Consider the following 20,599-nt stretch of genomic DNA (forward strand, 5'->3'; position numbering starts at 1 on the left):
CCCCTTCTTCCTCTTCCCCAAATCACTCACTAACTTCCCTAAAAGAGGTCAAGATCTGCTTGATATCTCTTAGTCTCATCATTTTCATATCAATTGCCTTGGTAAAGATCTGCTTTACTTAAGGAATGTCCATACTTCCTCTACAAGTCTCATTTCTCCTTGATAGCCTAAGATTTACATACTTAGCGCTTTTTCTTATCATTATCATGTTAACTACTAACTTTATTATGTAACTCCCTATCTATCTCCCCTCCCCTTACTATAACAATGTTAATAACTCCCCTATATACATATCCCCTCCCCCTAGTTGAAAAATAACCATAATTATGCTTGGGAATTGCTAAGTTTGCCCGAAACTTAGCAAGAACCCTCTTTTTCCTCCTTAACCATATTCCAAATGCATTAGGACTCATTCCTATGCATAAAATCCCTTCCAAATGTATAAAAACCATCATTAACCATGTTTTAACCTTTTTAAAGGCTCAAAACCCTTCTCACAACATATAAAATTCCTCTTAAATGCTTTTGGACTCCTTCCAAGCATTAAAACCCATCTTTTAGGCTATCGGACCCCTTCCGATGCCTTAGAATCCCTTCAAAACATTAAAAAGGCCCCTCCGATTTCACAAAGCCTCCCTTTAGTGTTAAAGCCTTGCTCCAAATACAAAATCTCCCTTTTGGACCCCCTCCGATGCGATATCGCAGTCGGGAGGGGGCAGTCATGTGTTAAAAGCAATATATATTGGGTCCCGATTACAAAACCGCCGATGCGATTTCGGCGATCGGCATATCGCAAAGTTTGGGCCCCCAATACATACCCCCAACCTCTCCGATGCGATATCGGCGATCGCTTATCGCATCGCAATAAAATATGGCGCGCACCCCGTCCCCGCCGATCGCCGATATGCCGACTGCACCGCAGCCGTCCGATCACATCCCAGATCAACGGTCCAGAATTCATCGCTCCATCCATTTCGCTATCGGCATTTCGCATATATATAAAGTCCTCCGCCGATATGCGATATTGCGATTTAATCCTGACCGTTGGATCTGCCCGCGCTAGATCCAACGGCCAGGATTTAATCTAATCTACAGTGCCACTCCCGCCTGCGTTTTTCACGGTTTTTGCATACAATTTGGTCTTTTCCTTTGTAAAGGAAAAAAGGCCCATTTCTTCATTGTTTCATGCGTATGCCTGTACGCGCCCAGTCAAAGGAAATGATGCATTCTTAAGCCATTTTGGATCACTCCAAAGCCCGGTATTGCTCCATGAAGCCAGCACGGCCCAGCACAGTTATCAGCAAGCCTTCCTCTGCCATTTTTTGCAGGATTTCTTCATGGATGATTGATATTTGATTGGCCAAGCACCGATAGCATTCCAAAGGCCACGGAAATCATTGCAGCAGTTATTTTTGCCTTGAAAGGGCAAAAAAGGGGCGATTTGACAGTTTCAAGAGTATCAGAGGAAAGATAAAGCCCAGATTCAATTAAAAGAGTATCAGTGAAGCGGCAAAGTGTATCAGGTGAAAAATATCAGCGGAGGACTTTAAATGCGAGGCAGATGGCAGTAAAGGCCCCAAACAAAGTCAAAAAAAGCAGCTCAGAGCCATCAAAGCCCGCCAGATCACAGTTATGGGCATTAAAGCCACTTAGCAGCAACATAACCGCCTAAAAGAGGCAGTTCAAGTGTTTCCAGGCCCAATTTTGCAGAAGCAGTGTATGAAGACACATATGGGCAGCGCTTCAGTATTCAAGGCGCAGTTATGGCAAAATTGCCAGCACATTGCAGCAAGGACCAATATTTATTCATTCTTATGGCTGTTGCTTCCTGCGCAGCTCAAGTAGATATTTTTTACATTTATTTTCAACAGATGTTAGGTTAGAAGCATTTATTTCTTCAGATCTGTCTCAGATCTGCTGTTGTAGATATTTTTTTAGATATTTTCTCTATTTATACCACCCTATGCATTGTGAAAAGGGTTGGTTGGTTGTATTTCTCATTCTAGACTTGTGTTGTAAGCTTAAGAACTTCTGTAATCAAAGATTGCTAGAATATTTGCATCTAAACTGGCTGGTTGTGCTTTCAATGGCTGAAGAGCTTGATATGGAATTCTCGTGCTTGCTCATGGTCCAATAAGTCTTTCCTCCCTCTGTTTATTAGATTATATGTATCTGTATCATCTATATATCATAATCTAAGTTGCAGGAAGAAGGAATAGTTCATAAATGGTTTTCATGCCCTTTGTGCTCAATTCTTGTAACTTTCTATGTTTTCCTCTGAATTAGTGATGAATATGCATACTTAATTGATCATGTTTAAGCTATTTCTCATATGAATGCTGTCTAGGAATTCTTCATTGCTCCTATTTAGCCTTCATCCACTTTCCCTCTTTGGCTGGATGAGAGATCCTTAATTGCCTCTCATCCCCTGACCTCCATTTCATCCTTGTTCCAGCATTAATCATTGTGCCATGCGTAGCTATCCTGCTCCATATTCCCCTCTTCTGCCAAGGAAAACACATCCTTCAGTTCACATTCATTGACTCCATGCCCAATGGTTTGAACTTCTTACACTTTGCATGCCAACTCTGCTTGAATAGATCAACCATCCCACCAAACTCAAACAAAACCCATGTGCATCATATCTAGCCTAAAATCATCCCTTAAACAAAGCTAAATCCTAAAGAGAGAGCCCTCTCTGACTGCTGGTAGGCTAGGACCTGCAGTCCAAAGATTGGTTTGTGGTTACCTCGGCCGTATTCCCTTAGGAGTCAAAGGGAACAACCTGAGTGATAACATAATGGCGACTCCGCTGGGGACAATCATTTGTTTATTGCTATAAATCCCCATTTTTGATCAGTTTGCCTTTCGAATAAGTCTTAAACTTGTTTTGAAAAATCCCAAAAAATCAAAAAATCTCAAAAAATCTCAAAATATTTTGTTTCCTGAAGAAAATCCCCTTTTTCTTCAAGTTTATTTCATATTTAGCTCTGGTCTGTGTTGGTGGACAGAGATCAGACCCTTCAAAGTTAATTTATCCACCTGGCGACTCCACATAATCCTCATAATAAAGACTCCGCTGGAGAAATGAACCCAAAAGAAATATATGAGCAGATCAGGCTTTTGACCTGGATTATCATCCAAGAGGTCATGTTCTTTCTCTTCCATAAAATTTTGTTGTGTATATTGTATTTTAAACACGATTTTAAATTTGATTTTTATGATTTGCCTTTTGAAAATGTTGAGGAAAGCCCTCCTTGCACATTAGAACAACAGCCTTTAAATGCTGCTGAAGATCATCATCCAGCCAAGGAGGAAACAAGTATCAAAGCAAATCATCCTATCCATGTTCATATCGAGCCCAGTCATTCGATCCCTGTACATAATCTCATGCCTAGTATTTGGACATTCCACAAGCAGAAGCTACATCATTATTCATCAACAACGAGTCAACCATAAAGCTTGCCAAGAATCCAGTTTTTCATTCCAAAACAAAACATGTGGACACCAAGTATCATCACATTAGATCGCTCATTTCCAAGGACGTCATCAAGCCAGTTTATTGTTCTTCAGAAGATCAGGTCTCCGATATTTTCACAAAACCACTTAGGAGGATCAAATTTACTAAGTTCAGAGATGAACTTGGTATCTGTTGTAATGTATCTTTGGATCATAGGGGGGAATGTTAGATGATCCAAAATACAAAATTCATAGTTCACAAAGTTACGATAGAAAATATATTTATTTAGAATATTTAATTAAATATTTGTGACACTTAGAAATAGAATATTGTTGTAAAAGATATGACATCTAGAATAATGTCGTATCTTAGGCTCCAATTTAGGTGTAGAGTTAGTAGATTGATTAGAATTGCATTTATTGTAAACGGACACTTGTTAATTTAATAAGTAGTTCATAACTAGAATAGGTTAGGAAATTAAGCTTATATATAATTCATTCTCCTGATTGCAAGTGTGTTGGAGTGTGTGTAAACTCTTGCAAAATTATTATGTAATTTATTTTCTTGATTAATAAAATTGTGTGTATGAGGACACTTCTGCCATTAATTACATGAAAATACCATAGGCAAAACTATGAGTTACCAAAACCTAGATCCTATAAAATGCCAGCCTAGTGAAATTTACCCTAACCACCTTAAAAATTCAATCCTCGTCATTTCAATTTTTAGCCTCCATCTATTAAAAATATTTTAAAATCCCTCAAACAAAATTTCTTTAAAATACATAAACTTTTGACTTCCAACTAATTTTTATTCAATAAATCTTTAATTAAAAAGTATTTATAAAATTATATTTTTTAAATGTATATACCCTATGTACATTACAACTATGTTAATATTATCTCCAATTAAAAAAATGGTGTAGTTTAACTATTAAACAAAATGATTTTTAATTTTTAACTTGAATCAGATAACACAATTTCCAGTGAGATTGTGATTTCGTGTTGTTTCAAATACACTTTTGAATGTATAAATAGATTTATCACCCTTAACAAAACGCATTAGGAACTCCATTTTTATAAATCAAACAACCCTAAAAATATGTACTAGATTTTGAACAGAAAAAATGCTTTAAAAAAACCATTTCATTTATTACTTAAGCTATGCTAAAAAAATTGCATATTAAAATCCCATTTTAAAATTTTAAAATCTCCTTAACCTCAAAATCACAAAAAAAAATCTACCCATCAAAATACTTCAAAAACGAAAAATATATATTATATATGCAATAATAAGTGTTAATCTTATCCCCTTAATCTCATCATCCTTAGAATTAGGGAAATTAGAATCCCTGCTCATCAATCCTTTGGTGAGAATTAGGGAAATTAGAACCCCAGCTCATCAATCCTTTCGGAAAAAAATAAAAAATAAACACATATATATTCATTAAAAAGTGCTAATCCCATCCCCTTAAATTAGAATCCTTGCAGTCAATCCTTTCCCAAAAAAATAAAAATAAACACATATATATGCATTAAAAAGTGCCAATCTCATCCCCTTAATCTGATCATCCGAAAATTTAGAATCCCCTTGACGTTCCGTGGATCTCATCATGAAAAATTAGCATCTTCGCATCTCATCATCTGAAAAATTAACATCCCCTTAATCTAAACATCGAAGAATAAGTTTGTCCATTAGAATACTTCCAAAAACCTAAAAAACATACAAGAATAACCATTATAATACTTCCAAAAACCCCAAAAAAATCCCCTTAACCTCAACATTGAAGAATAAGCTATCCATTACAATACTTCCAAAAACCTAAAAAATATGGAAGAATAACCATTAGAATACCTCCAAAAACCCAAAAAAACATCCACCTAACCTCAACATCGAAGAATAAGTTGTACATTGAATACTTACAAAAACCTAACAAACATCATAGAATAACCATTAGAATAGATCCAAAAACCTAACAAACATCTAAGAATAACCATTAGAATATTTCCAAAAACCGAAAAAGAATCCCCTTAACCTCAACATCTAAGAATAAGCTGTCCAATAGAATACTTACAAAAACATTAATAACATGGAAAATAACCATTAGAATATTTCCAAAAACCCAAAAAATATTCCCTTAACCTCAACATCCAAGAATAAGTTGTATATTGAATACTTACAAAAACCTAACAAACATCATAGAATAACCATTAGAATAGGTCCAAAAACCTAACAAACATCTAAGAATAACCATTAGAATATTTCCAAAAACCCAAAAAGAATCCCCTTAACCTCAACATCTAAGAATAAGCTGCCCAATAGAATACTTACAAAAACATTAATAACATGGAAAATAACCATTAGAATATTTCCAAAAACCCAAAAAATATTCCCTTAACCTCAACATCCAAGAATAAGTTGTCGATTAGAATACTTCCGAAAACCTAAAAAATCTTGAAGAATAACAATTAGAATACTTCAAAAACCCAAAAAATGTCCACTTCACCTCACCATCCAAGAATAATACTTACAAAAACCTAAAAAACATGGGAAAATAACCATTAAAATACTTCCAAAAACCCAAAAAAAGTATATTAAAGTCCCATATATCTGGAATACTTCCAAAACACATACTTCCAAACCATAGAAAATTGAAATGAATACAGTGCCACTTCACCTCAACATCCAAGAATAATACTTACAAAAACCTAAAAACATGGGAAAATAACCATTAAAATACTTCCAAAAACCCAAAAAACGTGTATTAGAGTCCCATATATCAGGAATACTTCCAAAACTTCCAAAATACATACTTCCAAACCATAGAAGATTGAAATGAATACAGTACTTTCAAATCCGAAAGGGTGTAAATCGGTGATACTGTGACCCTTTATTGCGCTAAATATGCACCGCAACTTTTCCTGATCTAATTTTTAATTTTAAATAATTGGATGGAGTTGCATCCTATAAATTTCGTTAATTCGAATGGCACCATAAACCGAAACCTGTCACTTAAACTTTTGGTTCCTTAATTCGATTCCAATGGCTATACTTTCTATCTTACCGTTGCCTTCCAAATCCTCCCTTCACAAACCGCTGACCAGTTCTACTCATGGCCTCAAGCCTTTCTCAACACCAATCCCAACTTTTGGGGTGTGTGCGCGACGGAAAGCCGTGACACCTTCCTTCACCATGTGTTCCACAACCGCTGTATCGGATGCTGGTGTAAAGAGACGCATAGTGAATCATCATTCCAACCTGTGGGGCGACGACTTCATAGAGGCTCTCTCCACACATTATGAGGTAATTTTCAACTTATTCTTCAATGCATATTTCTCCTTTTGAAGCGAATAAAATGACTACTTCTTTCCTTTATATTTACCGTGTTAGAATGTACATGGGTCAGGAGCCTTCACACCGCGAACGTGCAGAGAGACTTATCAAGGAAGTGGAAGAGATGTTCACTGAAATTGAAGACAGGGTATCAATCACTCCCCTCAATGATCTGCTTTCACGCCTTTCCATGGTCGATAGCATCGAACGTTTGGGAATCGATAGGCATTTCAAAACTGAGATAAAATCAGCGCTGGATTACGTAGTACACAGGTCAGTTATCATCATTATTTATGATATATTGCATGCACGTGATTCTAATTAGAATTTGTTTTCACGTACAGTTGTGGGTCAGAGTGGAAATTCCTATTTCATAGACCATAGAAAAGTAAATGCAAATACTGGCTGATATGTCAGGTATTTAACTTTGGCAATCTGAGTGACAGCACGTGAATCACGTGAATCGAGATAGCAACCTGCAAAGAGAGAAAAAAAGTGTCGACAACAAAATAGATTGAGTATGCTTCTCATCTGTCCATTCAAACAGAAGGAGAGATGAGAAGTATACTCAATCTATTTCGTGCCTCCCTCGTTGCGTTTCCAAATGAGAAAGTTATGGAAGACGCTGAGATCTTCTGTACGATATATTTAAAAGAGTCTCTACAAAGGATTCCGGTATCCAGTCTTTCCCGACAGGTGAGGCAGGCAGATTGATAACCAGCAATTAAAATTCGGTAATAAATTTCTTTGGGAGTCAATCTTTTGGACGGATTCCTGACAGAATTTTTCAAAAAATTAGGTCTTTCCAGTGCCCAGGGAGCAATTCGTTTACATCTGAAACGTTTACATCCGTGTATTGAGCTGTTTACAATAATTTGAATTTTGTGGTTGCAGATAGAATACGTTATGGAGTATGGTTGGCATACAAATCTTCCACGACTGGAAGCAAGGCACTACATGGACGCATTTGGATATGATGAGTAAGCCAATTACTTCACCGCCCATTTAATTTCCGTGCCTTCAACTCTATATGTCGAAGTAAATATTTTAGTACATTAAACTTTATATGCACAAGTAAATATTTTACTTGTATATAGACTTTATTTATTTTGATAGAAGTAAAGGTTTTTAATAGATTTCAGGTAAAAATGGATATGTTGAGAGGAATACTTTTGTAATATTTTTATTAAAGGAATAAGTATTAAAAAAATTATAATAAAAAGTTAGAATTTTATTTAGAAAAAATTTTCATAAAATTTTAGTTGTATGTTAAATTTATATGGTTAAGATGGTTTGAGTTTTGTTATTCTACTTTTTTTGAAATTCTTTATGCAGGTTTATAAATTGGATGGTGAAGTGTTAGATATTAAATAATGTTGGCTGTTTTTTAATTTATTTATTTTTTATAATATTATTTTAATATTAAAATATTTTAGTTTGAATGGTTGATTGAATAATTTATTTTGAGTTTAAATTCTTGAATACATATTATAACAAATATATTTATAATATTTATATTTTTTTTATTAATTTTACAATAATTTGTTGATAGTCATATTTAAAAAAAAATATTAAATTTAAAAGATATTTTTTTATAAAGAAAAAATAAAATCTTGATAAACCAATTTTTTTTCGTATAATATTTAATTTAATGAAATAATTAATATATATATAATTAAAAATAATAAAAATATATTTAAATATGGTTTTTAAAAATCAACACAAAAGCATATTATTTTTAAAGATTAGTAAAAAGCATTATTTAAAATATAAATTATATATGGTCTTGATCTTTATTAGTCTTTGTTTGCTAATGGGAAAGGAGATTATTGGCAAAACTAAAGGTTCTACCTCCATAGAATTTGTTATGTCTATACCATAAAGAAATTTGATAAGGTGAAGGCTTGTAAACAAAATTTTAAGTAGCTATAGCTAGAAAAAAATTTATAGCCTTAAGAAGCCAATGAAAATGAGGAAACTAGAAAAGAATAGGAAATCATAACATGCAAAGGACTATGAAGAATTCAAGGCATCCACCACCAACTTGACTAGGCTATCTAGTCCTAAACCTTTCCAACAAGCTAAATTTTCCACATGCATGCTAATGTTGCACTAATTGTCTCACCTCTTAGAATCAATCACATGGACTAACCACCACCCTAGGAAGATGGGACTACGCACACATTCAAGGTAATGTTATGAGTTTGGAAGTTTACTAATTCCTACAGGTTTTAGTGTAATGTCAAACCTCAACATGGTGCCATAGGTTTGATTCCCCTATGTTACATTAGAGAGGGGACTTTGGAGAAACCACCCCACCCCTCAAAATCTATCACATGGACTAATTGCCACCCTGGGATCATGGGACTCACCTCACACTTACAGTAATGTTATGGGTTTGAAAGTTTACTAATTTCTATGAGATTTGGTGTAATCGCAAGCCACAACAACGAATTAGTGTTCATGACCTTGAATCATAATTGAAGTTCATCTAACATCAATAGGGCTTTGGCCTTGGTGTCATTCCTTTGCAAGAATTTTTTCAACAATGATTTTAGTTGCCAATGTAGATCAATAGTGTAGAAATATTGATTTAGATGACCATGGGTATTACCCATATTTAGTAGTTATTTTACCACAACAACCGAAAAGTCAAAGTTTGAATGGTAGTGTAGAAATATTGATTTAGATGACCATGGGTATTACCCATCCTTAGTAGTTAGTTCACTGCAACAACCAAAAAGTCAAAGTTTGAATGATAATCCCTCTAATTCATAATTTCCTCCTCAGTTCTTGGTGCACCTTGAGTAGTTTTTGTAGATGGTATAGCAATGTCATTGATTGGGCCCATGCATGAGCTTGCAAGCTACTAGAAGAACCCCAACTTCCACCACCTTGTCTACATCAAGATGGTTTCCTTTTCATATTGGGCTCCAAAATGAGAGGAAATAAGGAGTGATGTTAGAGAAAGAACCCACAGGCTTGAAAGAAGAGATAGGGAAGAGGTATGAGGTCGCAAGGGGTAGATCTAAACGCAAAAAGCCAATAAGAAAAGAAAAATTAACATGGTAAATAGATAACAAATAGAAAGGAATGTTCCCCCAATCTAACTCAAAGAAGTTCAAAGACAAATATTTACCAAGTTCAAAGGAGAATGTTGATAAGGATTGAGGAAAAAAGAATTAGAGCGCCATGAATTAAAGTCCCATCATGAACTAGAGTAGTTGATTGTCAAAAAATAATATGGATTATAACTCCAAGAGATAGTGTCTACATTTTGTACCACATGCTAACATATTATGAGGGACAATGAGCAAGTCTAGCTGGTCCAACACAAATAAGTGTGGCCTCCCCCTCTCTCCTAGTTGCACTTCCCAAATGACCACCACATCTTAAGACATACAAATAAATTTTATTTATATCAGTATATTGGTTTTATTGTTTGCATCGATACATGTGTCTATTTTTTAATACATATTCTAGAATTTTAATTTAATTATGAATAAATATAACATGGATGGTAGGGATTTAATTACCATAGAATATTGTAAATATTCTTAGCAATAGTCACAAATTAAAGATTAAACTTTATTTCAAAAGTAGTTATGCCTTTTTTTTTCCCTTTTAATTAAATTGATTAATCAAAAGGAATGTCATATGAAAATGAGTTTTGGGTATTTGAGAATTTGGTATTACTAAGCTATGATATTAGCCAAAAACTATTTACAAGTTAAGCATCTCTATGATAAAGTGGGAGTGATTCTCCATGGATAAAAATCTTCTTACAAGTTTATTTGAATATATATATATGTTTAGATGTTGTGAAATGTATTATGAAATAAATTTTTGGCTGCCAATTCATATTTACTAGCCCTTTAATTTATATAGCTTCCTTGATATTATTTATAAATACTTTTAAAATAATTCATAAAATAATTTTATAAATAAATTTTATTTATAAAAAAATTAAATTTCTCTATATTATTTTAAAATTTTAGAAATAAAAGAAAATTACAACTTACCAAATAAACTATACAAATATTAAGTTCACATGCGTATGAAATGCCAAACTTTGTAAATTATTAACATATCACGCCAAATTTGATAAACTATATGGTTAAAAATAAAATAAAATTACAACTTAACAAAAATCTAGAAAGATATTAAATTCACACATGTATGGAATGCGAAATTTATAAATTATTATTAGCATACCACCACCATTCGGAAAGAATCCTGCCATCCATGTGGATTAAGCTTGTTAAATTGCATATACAACGCTAACATTTAGTAAATTTACTTTCAAACCACGAAGACCAAATGTTTTATATGTTATTGAGGTAGAGGAATCTATTTTGAGATTTTTCTATTCGGTATCCTCATCGTTGCACGCACATATTTTCCCAGTATCAGACTTTAGTTATTTCGTATGGATAAAAATAATGTTTTTGGTATTCATGTTACGTAGTGAGACATTGGTCTCTAACTTACATAGAACTCTATTTTTGAATGGTTTAGTTTCCCTATAGTATTTTTAACTCTGTTTTCGAATGATTTAGTGTCACAATGGTTTAGTTGACACTAGTTGAATTTTTGTTTACAGGATGCCATGGATGCCATATATGAAAACCGAAAAGCTTTTAGAACTTGCAAAATTAGAGTTCAATATATTTCACTCGATACAACAGAGAGAGTTGAAACATATCTCCAGGTGATGAACTCTGTCTTTGAATTATATTTTCTCCTTCTTTGCTCACAAATCTGGATGTGAATAGTCTAATGATTTCCAATATTCAATAACGTGAAATATATTGTTTGAGATTAGATGGTGGGAGGATTCGGGTTTCTCTCAATTGAATTTTGCGCGGCATCGCCACGTGGAATATTACACTTTCGCCTCTTGCTTTGCAATTGATCCTAACCATTCTGCATTCCGACTCGGCTATGCCAAAATATGTCATGTTGGCACTGTTCTGGACGATATCTATGACACGTTTGGAACCATGGAAGAGCTCGAACTCTTGACAGCGGCGATTAAGAGGTGGTAACCAGTGGTGAACAAATTTTAAAACAATATTTTCTTCTGTTGGGAATTTTTGCTGGGGAAATACCGAAACCAATTTTCAAACACACACATAGAGACAATGCTCTGTTTTACTTTACTCCAGGATCTTTTTGTGCACAGGAAGACTAAAAAAAATTTCACTGAGAGACAAAGTATTTCACCACCATAAAAACATTCTATTCATTAAAACCTGATACAAAGATTTACCACTGTAAAATCATTTTCATATTCACTGCTGTGAAAAACAACTTACTGCTGTAACAAAAGTTTACATGATCTTACTGCTGTAAAACAAAATTTACATTCACTGGTGTAAAAACAACTTAGGCTCCACCATTTTCTTTATGCACTGCTTGTGCAAAACCACACATGGTTTTTGCTATTCCAGAAATTACATCACCTGGTTCTTCTCATTTTACACACTGCTGTGTGTATTTCTTTTACTGCGCCATCGTTCTTCTTACGCTGCTGTAGAAAACACTCTGTTCTCTCCCATGTGCGATTCATACAATATAAAAGTCAACACACTCAAAACATATATACGAGCTTCTTTTTTTTATTACATTGCATTAAAAACGACCATACCCATCTTTAAATGCTACATACCTTTTACAAAAAAAACTTACGTGCTATAAAAAATATATATGTATATTGTAACGTGCCCATATTCACATTAAAAGGGCCCACCAAAAACTTGTACCAATCATTAACTCATTCATCTACCGCGGTCAACCATGAATCTTTCACTTCACGCAAAACATTGAATTGATGTGGGTTCGTATGCAGCTCCAGGTGATCAACGACGGAGAACACGGAACTAGATCGGACGATGGAGAGGATATCGGAAGCCCTTACTTGAGTGAACGATATCTCCCGATGGGTCAAACTTGCTTACGTCAGGCGAGAGCCACGTGCCTTCACCAAATTGCATCGGAGCAAAGAGTACGGAAACAACTTTTCGTTTGATAGCGGTGCGATATGCCCTAGCCGGTTTGTGGTTTCATGCTGGCGGTTTTGGACTGCGAACGTAGGGCGTTGAAATTACATTTTCAACACTCCCCTTTAATTTCAACAGCTGGGCATTCAGTCATACCCAGACACTTTCTCAAAAATTCAAAGCTTTTTTGATCCAGCGGCTTTGTCAAGATGTCCGCAACCTGTTCTTGAGTCTTGCAGTGTTCTAGGACAATTTCTCCATTGTTCACCAATTCTCTGATGTAGTGAAACCTTGTATCAATGTGCTTCGTTCTCTTGTGAAACACTGAATTCTTTGACAATGCAATAGCTGAGCTATTGTCACAAAATATCACTGTCGCTTTTGCCTGCGCTTGGCCTAAGCTTCTCAACATTCTTCTCATCCACACTGCTTGACACGCTGCTGCTGTAGCTGCCACATATTCAGCCTCTGCTGTAGACAATGCTACAATGGACTGCTTCTTAGAAGCCCATGAAATGGCTCCTGAACCCATATGAAAAACATAACCGGAAGTGCTCTTCCGATCATCTACACTTCCAGCCCAATCACTGTCAGTGTATCCAACCAAATCTGAATGTTCTGAGGCATGATACAAAATTCCAAATCTTTTGGTACCTTTGACATACCTCAAAATTCTCTTTGCTGCCTGCCAATGTGCCTCCTTCGGCCTCTCCATGAACCTGGAAATTAAACTAACAGCATACATAATGTCAGGCCTAGTAGCTGTTAAATACATAAGGCTGCCCACAATGCTTTTATACAAGCTAGGATCAAAATCCTTGCTGCTGTCCTCTCTGCTGAGTTTTAATCCCATCACTGTGGGAGTGATGGCTGCCTTGCATTCTTCCATCTTAAATCTGCCCAAAACTTGATTTACATATTTTGCTTGAGATATGAAAATTCCTTTTTCATTTTGCTCTACTTCTATGCCTAAGAAGTATCTCAAGAAACCCATATCAGTCATTTCAAATTCATCCTTCATGACTGATTTAAAATTCTCAATAAGGTAAATATCATTTCCAGTGAAAATAACATCATCTACATACAAGACAACAATTAAAATTTTACCATCCTTTTCCTTGATGTAGACTGTGGGTTCTCCTTCACATTTGTCGAATTCATTATCCAATAGATAAGAATCTATCCTGCTGTACCATGCTCTTGGCGCTTGCTTCAGCCCATAAAGAGCTTTCTTCAATTTGCACACTTTGTGCTCTTCACCTTTCTTCTCATATCCGAGAGGTTGTTCTACATAGACCTCTTCCATTAACACTCCATTTAGGAATGCTGATTTCACGTCCATTTGGTAGACTTTCCATTTGTTTTGTGCTGCTATGGACAGCACTGCTCTCACGGTTTCCATCCTTGCAACCGGTGCGAAAGTCTCCTCATAATCTCTCCCATACTGCTGCTTGTACCCTTTGACAACCAGCCTTGCCTTGTGCCTTTCTATCTTGCCTTCAGCATTGTTCTTGGTCTTGTAGACCCATTTCACACCAATGACTTCTTTGCCTTTTGGTAACTCAACCAAATCCCATGTTTTGTTTCTCTCTATGACATTCATCTCCTCATCCATAGCTTCTATCCATTTCCTATCTTTAATTGCATCTTCGAAATGAATAGGATCATCAACATGACAATACAAGGCAAATAAGGAATTCATTCCTTCATTATAAATGTCACTTAGATTTCTAAACTTCTTACCTCGTTCACTTGGTGTGCAGGTGCTTGAAGATGCACTTGAATTTCCTCCTTGTGGTGTGCTTGGAGAAGCACCCTCATTTATCCTCAATGGTGTACCTTGTTGTCCTTGTGTTGTCCTCAATGGTGTCCCTTGTTGTCCTTGTGTTGGCGCTGCTGTTTGGGGATGTATCTCAGCCACTTCCTCTTCATCTTCATCATGAGACAAACAGCTCTTGACATTCACCGTTTTCTCTATGCTTCCATCCCAAGCTTCCTCTTCAATGAATTGAACATCCCTGCTGACAAAGAACTTCTTGGTAGATGGAATGTACAGCCTGTAGGCTTTGGATTCCTCACTGTATCCAATGAAGATGCATTTCTCCCCTTTGCTGTCCAACTTCCTCCTTAGCTGATCTGGTATGTGTGCATAGGCCACACACCCAAAAACTCTCATGTGGGTAACTCCTTGCTTTCTCCCACTCCATGCCTCTTCTGGCACTTTGTTCATGACTGCTTTTGTAGGACACCTGTTCAGTATATAAACTGCACAATGTACAGCTTCAGCCCAATACTCATTTGGCAAATGCTTTGCCTTCAACATGCTCCTTGCCATCTCCATGATGGTTCTGTTCTTCCTTTCAGCAACTCCATTTTGCTGTGGGGTGTACCGAGTTGTGAACTGTTTATGTATTCCATTTTCTCTACAAAACTTAAGGAATTCATTGGAGATATACTCACCTCCTCTATCAGTTCTCAATACTTTTATGTGCAGCCCGCTTTGGTTCTCCACAAGTGCTTTGAAGTTTTGGAATTTCTCAAAGACTTCACTTTTGTTCTTGAGGAAATATATCCAAGTCTTTCTTGTAAAATCATCAATGAATGTCAAGAAATATAGGCTGCCAGCTAATGATGGAGCTTGCATTGGTCCACACAAATCTGAGTGGATAATCTCTAAGGGTGCCTTTGCCCTTATGTTTTTCCCTGATGGAAAACTTTCTCTATGTTGTTTTCCCAGAATGCAGCCTTCACATAGGCTGTCCGGTTTCTCTATCAATGGTAATCCTCTTACCATTCCTTTTCTGCTCAATAAGTTTAGACCTCCAAAATTTAGATGCCCGAATCTCAAGTGCCACAACCAATTTTCATCCTTTGGCACGCTTTGGAAGGCCTCTTGGGTGACTGCTGCAATTTCACCTTTGTTTTTCATGTCTGCCCTGATCCGGAGAGGGAACATCCTGTTCCTTGTCATCTTCACTTCAGCAATGCATCTTTTGCTGGGTGGTATGTCCATGATGGTGCACACATCATTTACAAAGTAAACATTGTAACCCTTTTGGATAAGCTGTCCAACACTCAATAGGTTACATCTCATTCCGGGGACATAGTAGACATCTGCTATGGTTTTCCTTTCTCCTTGTTTTGAAAATATTTTTACTTCTCCTTTTCCCATAACAGAGACTTTGCTATCAGTTCCTAGTGTGACCTCTGACTTCAAGTTTTGATTTAAGGCTGAGAAGAGGGCAATGTTTCCTGTCATATGGTTGCTGCAACCCGAGTCTAAAAACCATATGTCCTCACTATGTGTTTCAGCCATGTTACAAGCTAACAGGACATTATTTTGACTGCTGTTTCCTCTTGTAACATTTGCATTTTGTCTATTGTTCATATCATGCTGTTTCTTTCTACAATCACTAGCATAATGTCCATACTTTTTGCAATAATAGCATTGAACATTAGATTTATCATACCTTTGTCCTTGAGCATGATGTTGTCCTCCTTGTTGGCTGTTGCCTTGGCCTTGGTTCTGATTTGGATTGCTGCCTCTTCCTTGTGCATTTGATGGGCTGTTCCTTCCACCTCTGTTTTGGCTTCTACCTCTTCCTCTTTTGTTTCCTCTGCCTTGACCTCTTCCTCTTCCAAAGGACATCTGGGTCTTGAAGGCTTGCTCAAGGGATGAGTTTTCATTCCTACTCAACCTCTGCTCATGAGTTATCAGTGATGCATGTAGCTCATCAACTGAATAGTTTGAGAGATCCTTTGTCTCTTCAATGGTGGTGACTATGGCATCAAACCTTGAGGGTAAGACCCTCAATATTTTCTCCACTATTCTTCTATCTTCAATTGTTTCTCCATGAGTTCTCATTTGTGTGATTACACCAATCACATGAGTGAAGAATGATTCAATGTTGTCTGACTCCTTCATTTTCAAGTTCTCAAAATCCTTTCTCAGCAATTGTAGTTTTGTTGTCTTCACTCTCTCCATGCCTTGATAGACTGTCTTGAGGGTTTCCCATGCATTGTGTGATGTTTTAGCTGCTGCTATCCTTGGAAATATACTCTGGTCTACTGCTAGATGCAACAATAAAATGGCCTTTGCATCCTTCTTCCTATTGCTCTTCAGGAGATCTCTCTCTCCCTGAGTTAATGCATTGAACTCAGTTTCATTTGCTGATTCTTCAAAACCATCTTCAACTATTTCCCATAAATCTTGAGAAGCAAACAAGGCTCTCATAGTTATAGACCAGTAGTCATAATTCTTCCCATTAAACTGTGGGAGCTGGGTGTTGAACATACCCATGCTTGTGCTAGCCATTCCTTGACTGTGTATTTTTTTTTTTTAAAACAACTAACTGTCTTCTGCAATAACAAAAGAAATGCTTTTGAAGAATACCTGAATCCTGAGCTGTCTGAGTCTTCTAACTGCCTGAGAGGTTTTGCTGCAGCAACAACCTTCTCCCTTCAGCTTCTTTGACTTCTTTAAAGAGCCCGAGCCTGCTCTGATACCACTGTTGGGAATTTTTGCTGGGGAAATACCAAAACCAATTTTCAAACACACACACAGAGACAATGCTCTGTTTTACTTTACTCCAGGATCTTTTTGTGCACAGGAAGACTAAAAAAAATTTCACTGAGAGACAAAGTATTTCACCACCATAAAAACATTCTATTCATTAAAACCTGATACAAAGATTTACCACTGTAAAATCATTTTCATATTCACTGCTGTGAAAAACAACTTACTGCTGTAACAAAAGTTTACATGATCTTACTGCTGTAAAACAAAATTTACATTCACTGGTGTAAAAACAACTTAGGCTCCACCATTTTCTTTATGCATTGCTGTGCAAAACCACACATGGTTTTTGCTATTCCAGAAATTACATCACCTGGTTCTTCTCATTTTACACACTGCTGTGTGTATTTCTTTTACTGCGCCATCGTTCTTCTTACGCTGCTGTAGAAAACACTCTGTTCTCTCCCATGTGCGATTCATCCAATATAAAATTCAACACACTCAAAACATATATACGAGCTTCTTTTTTTTATTACATTGCATTAAAAACGACCATACCCATCTTTAAATGCTACATACCTTTCACAAAAAAAACTTACGTGCTATAAAAAATATATATGTATATTGTAACGTGCCCATATTCACATTAAAAGGGCCCACCAAAAACTTGTACCAATCATTAACTCATTCATCTACCGCGGTCAACCATGAATCTTTCACTTCACGCAAAACATTGAATTGATGTGGGTTCGTATGCAGCTCCAGGTGATCAACGACGGAGAACACGGAACTAGATCGGACGATGGAGAGGATATCGGAAGCCCTTACTTGAGTGAACGATATCTCCCGATGGGTCAAACTTGCTTACGTCAGGCGAGAGCCACGTGCCTTCACCAAATTGCATCGGAGCAAAGAGTACGGAAACAGCTTTTCGTTTGATAGCGGTGCGATATGCCCTAGCCGGTTTGTGGTTTCATGCTGGCGGTTTTGGACTGCGAACGTAGGGCGTTGAAATTACATTTTCAACATCTTCCCTCTATATTCCCTCTACAGCAACGTCCAATTGATTTGACTAAATTCTGTGCTTACAATTGCATTATGATCAGATGGGATCCTTCAGCGAGAGAGCGGCTTCCAGAATACATGAAACGAGTGTACATGGTGTTTTATGAAACCGTAAATGAACTGGCACGAGAGGCAGAGAAGTCTCAAGGCCGAGATACAATCAACTATGTTCGACAGGCTGTATGGACAAGAAAGATTATATATATATATATATATATATATATTTATTTATTTGTGGGCTAGGTATGGCCAGGTATTTCACTTGACTGGTGGGTAATAACTTAATTTGCTTTGCCTGTGCATGTGCATGTGCAGTTGGAGGCCTATCTTGATGCATATATGAGAGAAGCAGAGTGGATCTCCAATGGTTGTCTGCCAACGTTTGAGGAGTACTACGAAAATGGAAAAGTTAGTTTTGGTTATCGCATAGCCACATTGCAACCCATCCTCACATTGGACATTCCCCTTCCTAAGCACATCCTGCAGGAAATTGATTTCCCATCGAAATTCTATGGCTTGGCATCTGGCATCCTTCGACTTAATGGTGACACTCGCTGTTACCAGGTACGACCAATATCAAACCAAATGAAATTTGAAGAAGTTTTGCAATCCATTGAGCCATTGAATTTTAACAGTATTTTATTACAATACAATTGATAATGCTGACTTTGGCCTGGCGAATGCAGGCAGACAGGGCCCGTGGAGAAGAGGCTTCATGTATATCATGTTACCTGAAAGAGAATCCCGGATTAACGGAGGAAGATGCTGTCAATTGTATCAATGCCATGGCCAATGAGTTAATCAGAGAATTAAATTGGGAGTTTCTCAAACCAGACACTAAAGTTCCTATCTCTTCCAAGAAACATGCATTTAACATAACCAGAACTTTCCTTCACGGCTATAAATATCGAGATGGAATCGGTGTCGCCACCAATGAAATGAAGAATTTGGTCGTCAAAACCGTCATGCAGCCCGTGCCTCTGTAACCACACATAAAATATCTAAAGTGTGGTTTTGCCTCATTATATTAACGATGAGATATATGTAACCATTAGCGATGAGATATATGTAACAATTGAAAGTTTTTTACAGGGTTTGGTTGAAGTAATGTTTTTATGTGTGGTTGTAAATTGTTATTATGAATTCTAGTTTTATTTTAAATATGAGATTTTCAGCTTTATTCCAATTCCAAAAGGTGTTATTTTTTTAATGTATAAATTGTAATTGTGATTTAAATGTGCCTTAGTCAGTGATCTATATACCATAAATATGTAACCATTAAAATAAAATATGTGAGTGTGATTTATCTTATATGTGCAATAGCTTTTACAATCTCCTCCAATTTTTTTATAACATAATATCAGAGCCGTAAGGCTAGATCTAGATTGTTAAAGCTCCTGCAATCTGGTATTGTGAGAGCTATTCGTTTTAAAGACATTGCATGGTGCACAGATCTGGATCTATCAGAAACGATATAATGTTATAGCTAGAATCTTCACAGCCAACATTTCCTTAATCAGGATCTGAATAGATCAAAGAGAAGTGCGATATCTGTGGATGAGATCCGTCGGATCTGCAATTAGATCTATGTGTGGCTGTTTGTTGGACGTTGAATCTTAGGTCCCTACATCTTCAAGCCGTACGATGCAGTAATTAAAAAATAAATAAAAAAATCCAAAACTGTAGCTTGAGACATGAATTGATGTCGATGCTTTCATAGCCAACTCTGCCAAATTTCAAATGTTGACGCCAACACCACAGCACATGGCGTTGCTGGTTCCGGAGGGAGACAAGAAAATATATAGATTGTTGTCTTAGCGTGAAGAAGAATTGAGATCGGCTGAAGTGCCTCGTCTAAGCTACCGTGGAAAGCTTTGTGTGTTTAAAGTCGTCACGGTGACATAAGAGAACACCAAGATCTGCGTGGGATTTGACATCCCACGGTTCCACCATCAGCCGTGGAAAGATTTTGTCGGGAATTTTTGGTTATTCCAAACAAAATATAGTGGAAAAATCCTCTGTTTCCACTGTTGAGAATTTTCTGATAAATTCCGAAACAACAAAAATATGAATAGAGAGCAATACTTTGTTTTCTGATAATTCAAAAACACAAGAACAGAGCATAAAATAGTAGTCTACTTTGCCTCAGGATCAAAAACTGAGCAAAATAATACTCTGTTTTTGACACAGAAAAATACTCTGTTTTTAAATCAGAAAAACAGA

General features: G+C 36.4%; 1 protein-coding gene across 1 annotated transcript; it reads left to right on the forward strand.

Annotated features, from left to right (window-relative positions):
- Nucleotides 1-7,343: 7,343 nt before the first annotated feature.
- Nucleotides 7,344-19,428, forward strand: LOC149171506 (alpha terpineol synthase, chloroplastic-like). The gene is made up of 7 exons (XM_089427480.1): nucleotides 7,344-7,489; nucleotides 7,688-7,773; nucleotides 11,397-11,504; nucleotides 11,619-11,834; nucleotides 18,418-18,556; nucleotides 18,692-18,940; nucleotides 19,063-19,428. Exons 1-7 carry the CDS (start codon nucleotides 7,349-7,351, stop codon nucleotides 19,360-19,362), a joined length of 1,239 nt encoding a protein of 412 aa, XP_089283606.1. The 5' UTR covers nucleotides 7,344-7,348; the 3' UTR covers nucleotides 19,363-19,428.
- Nucleotides 19,429-20,599: the final 1,171 nt, after the last annotated feature.

The sequence above is a fragment of the Pinus tabuliformis genome, chromosome 4_2 (genome assembly GCF_031772625.1).
Source record: "Pinus tabuliformis cultivar Carrire ecotype Pingquan chromosome 4_2, CPIR1, whole genome shotgun sequence".
In the NCBI taxonomy this organism is placed as follows: domain Eukaryota; kingdom Viridiplantae; phylum Streptophyta; class Pinopsida; order Pinales; family Pinaceae; genus Pinus; species Pinus tabuliformis.

Bases quoted from the DNA above. Each gene is read 5' to 3' on its own strand.
- LOC149171506 (XM_089427480.1), top strand. From the start codon at position 7,349: ATGAGAAGTATACTCAATCTATTTCGTGCCTCCCTCGTTGCGTTTCCA. The intron at 7,490-7,687 runs GTGAGGCAGGCA...TTGTGGTTGCAG, and splicing joins TATCCAGTCTTTCCCGACAG to ATAGAATACGTTATGGAGTA. The intron at 18,557-18,691 runs GTATGGACAAGA...GTGCATGTGCAG, and splicing joins TCAACTATGTTCGACAGGCT to TTGGAGGCCTATCTTGATGC.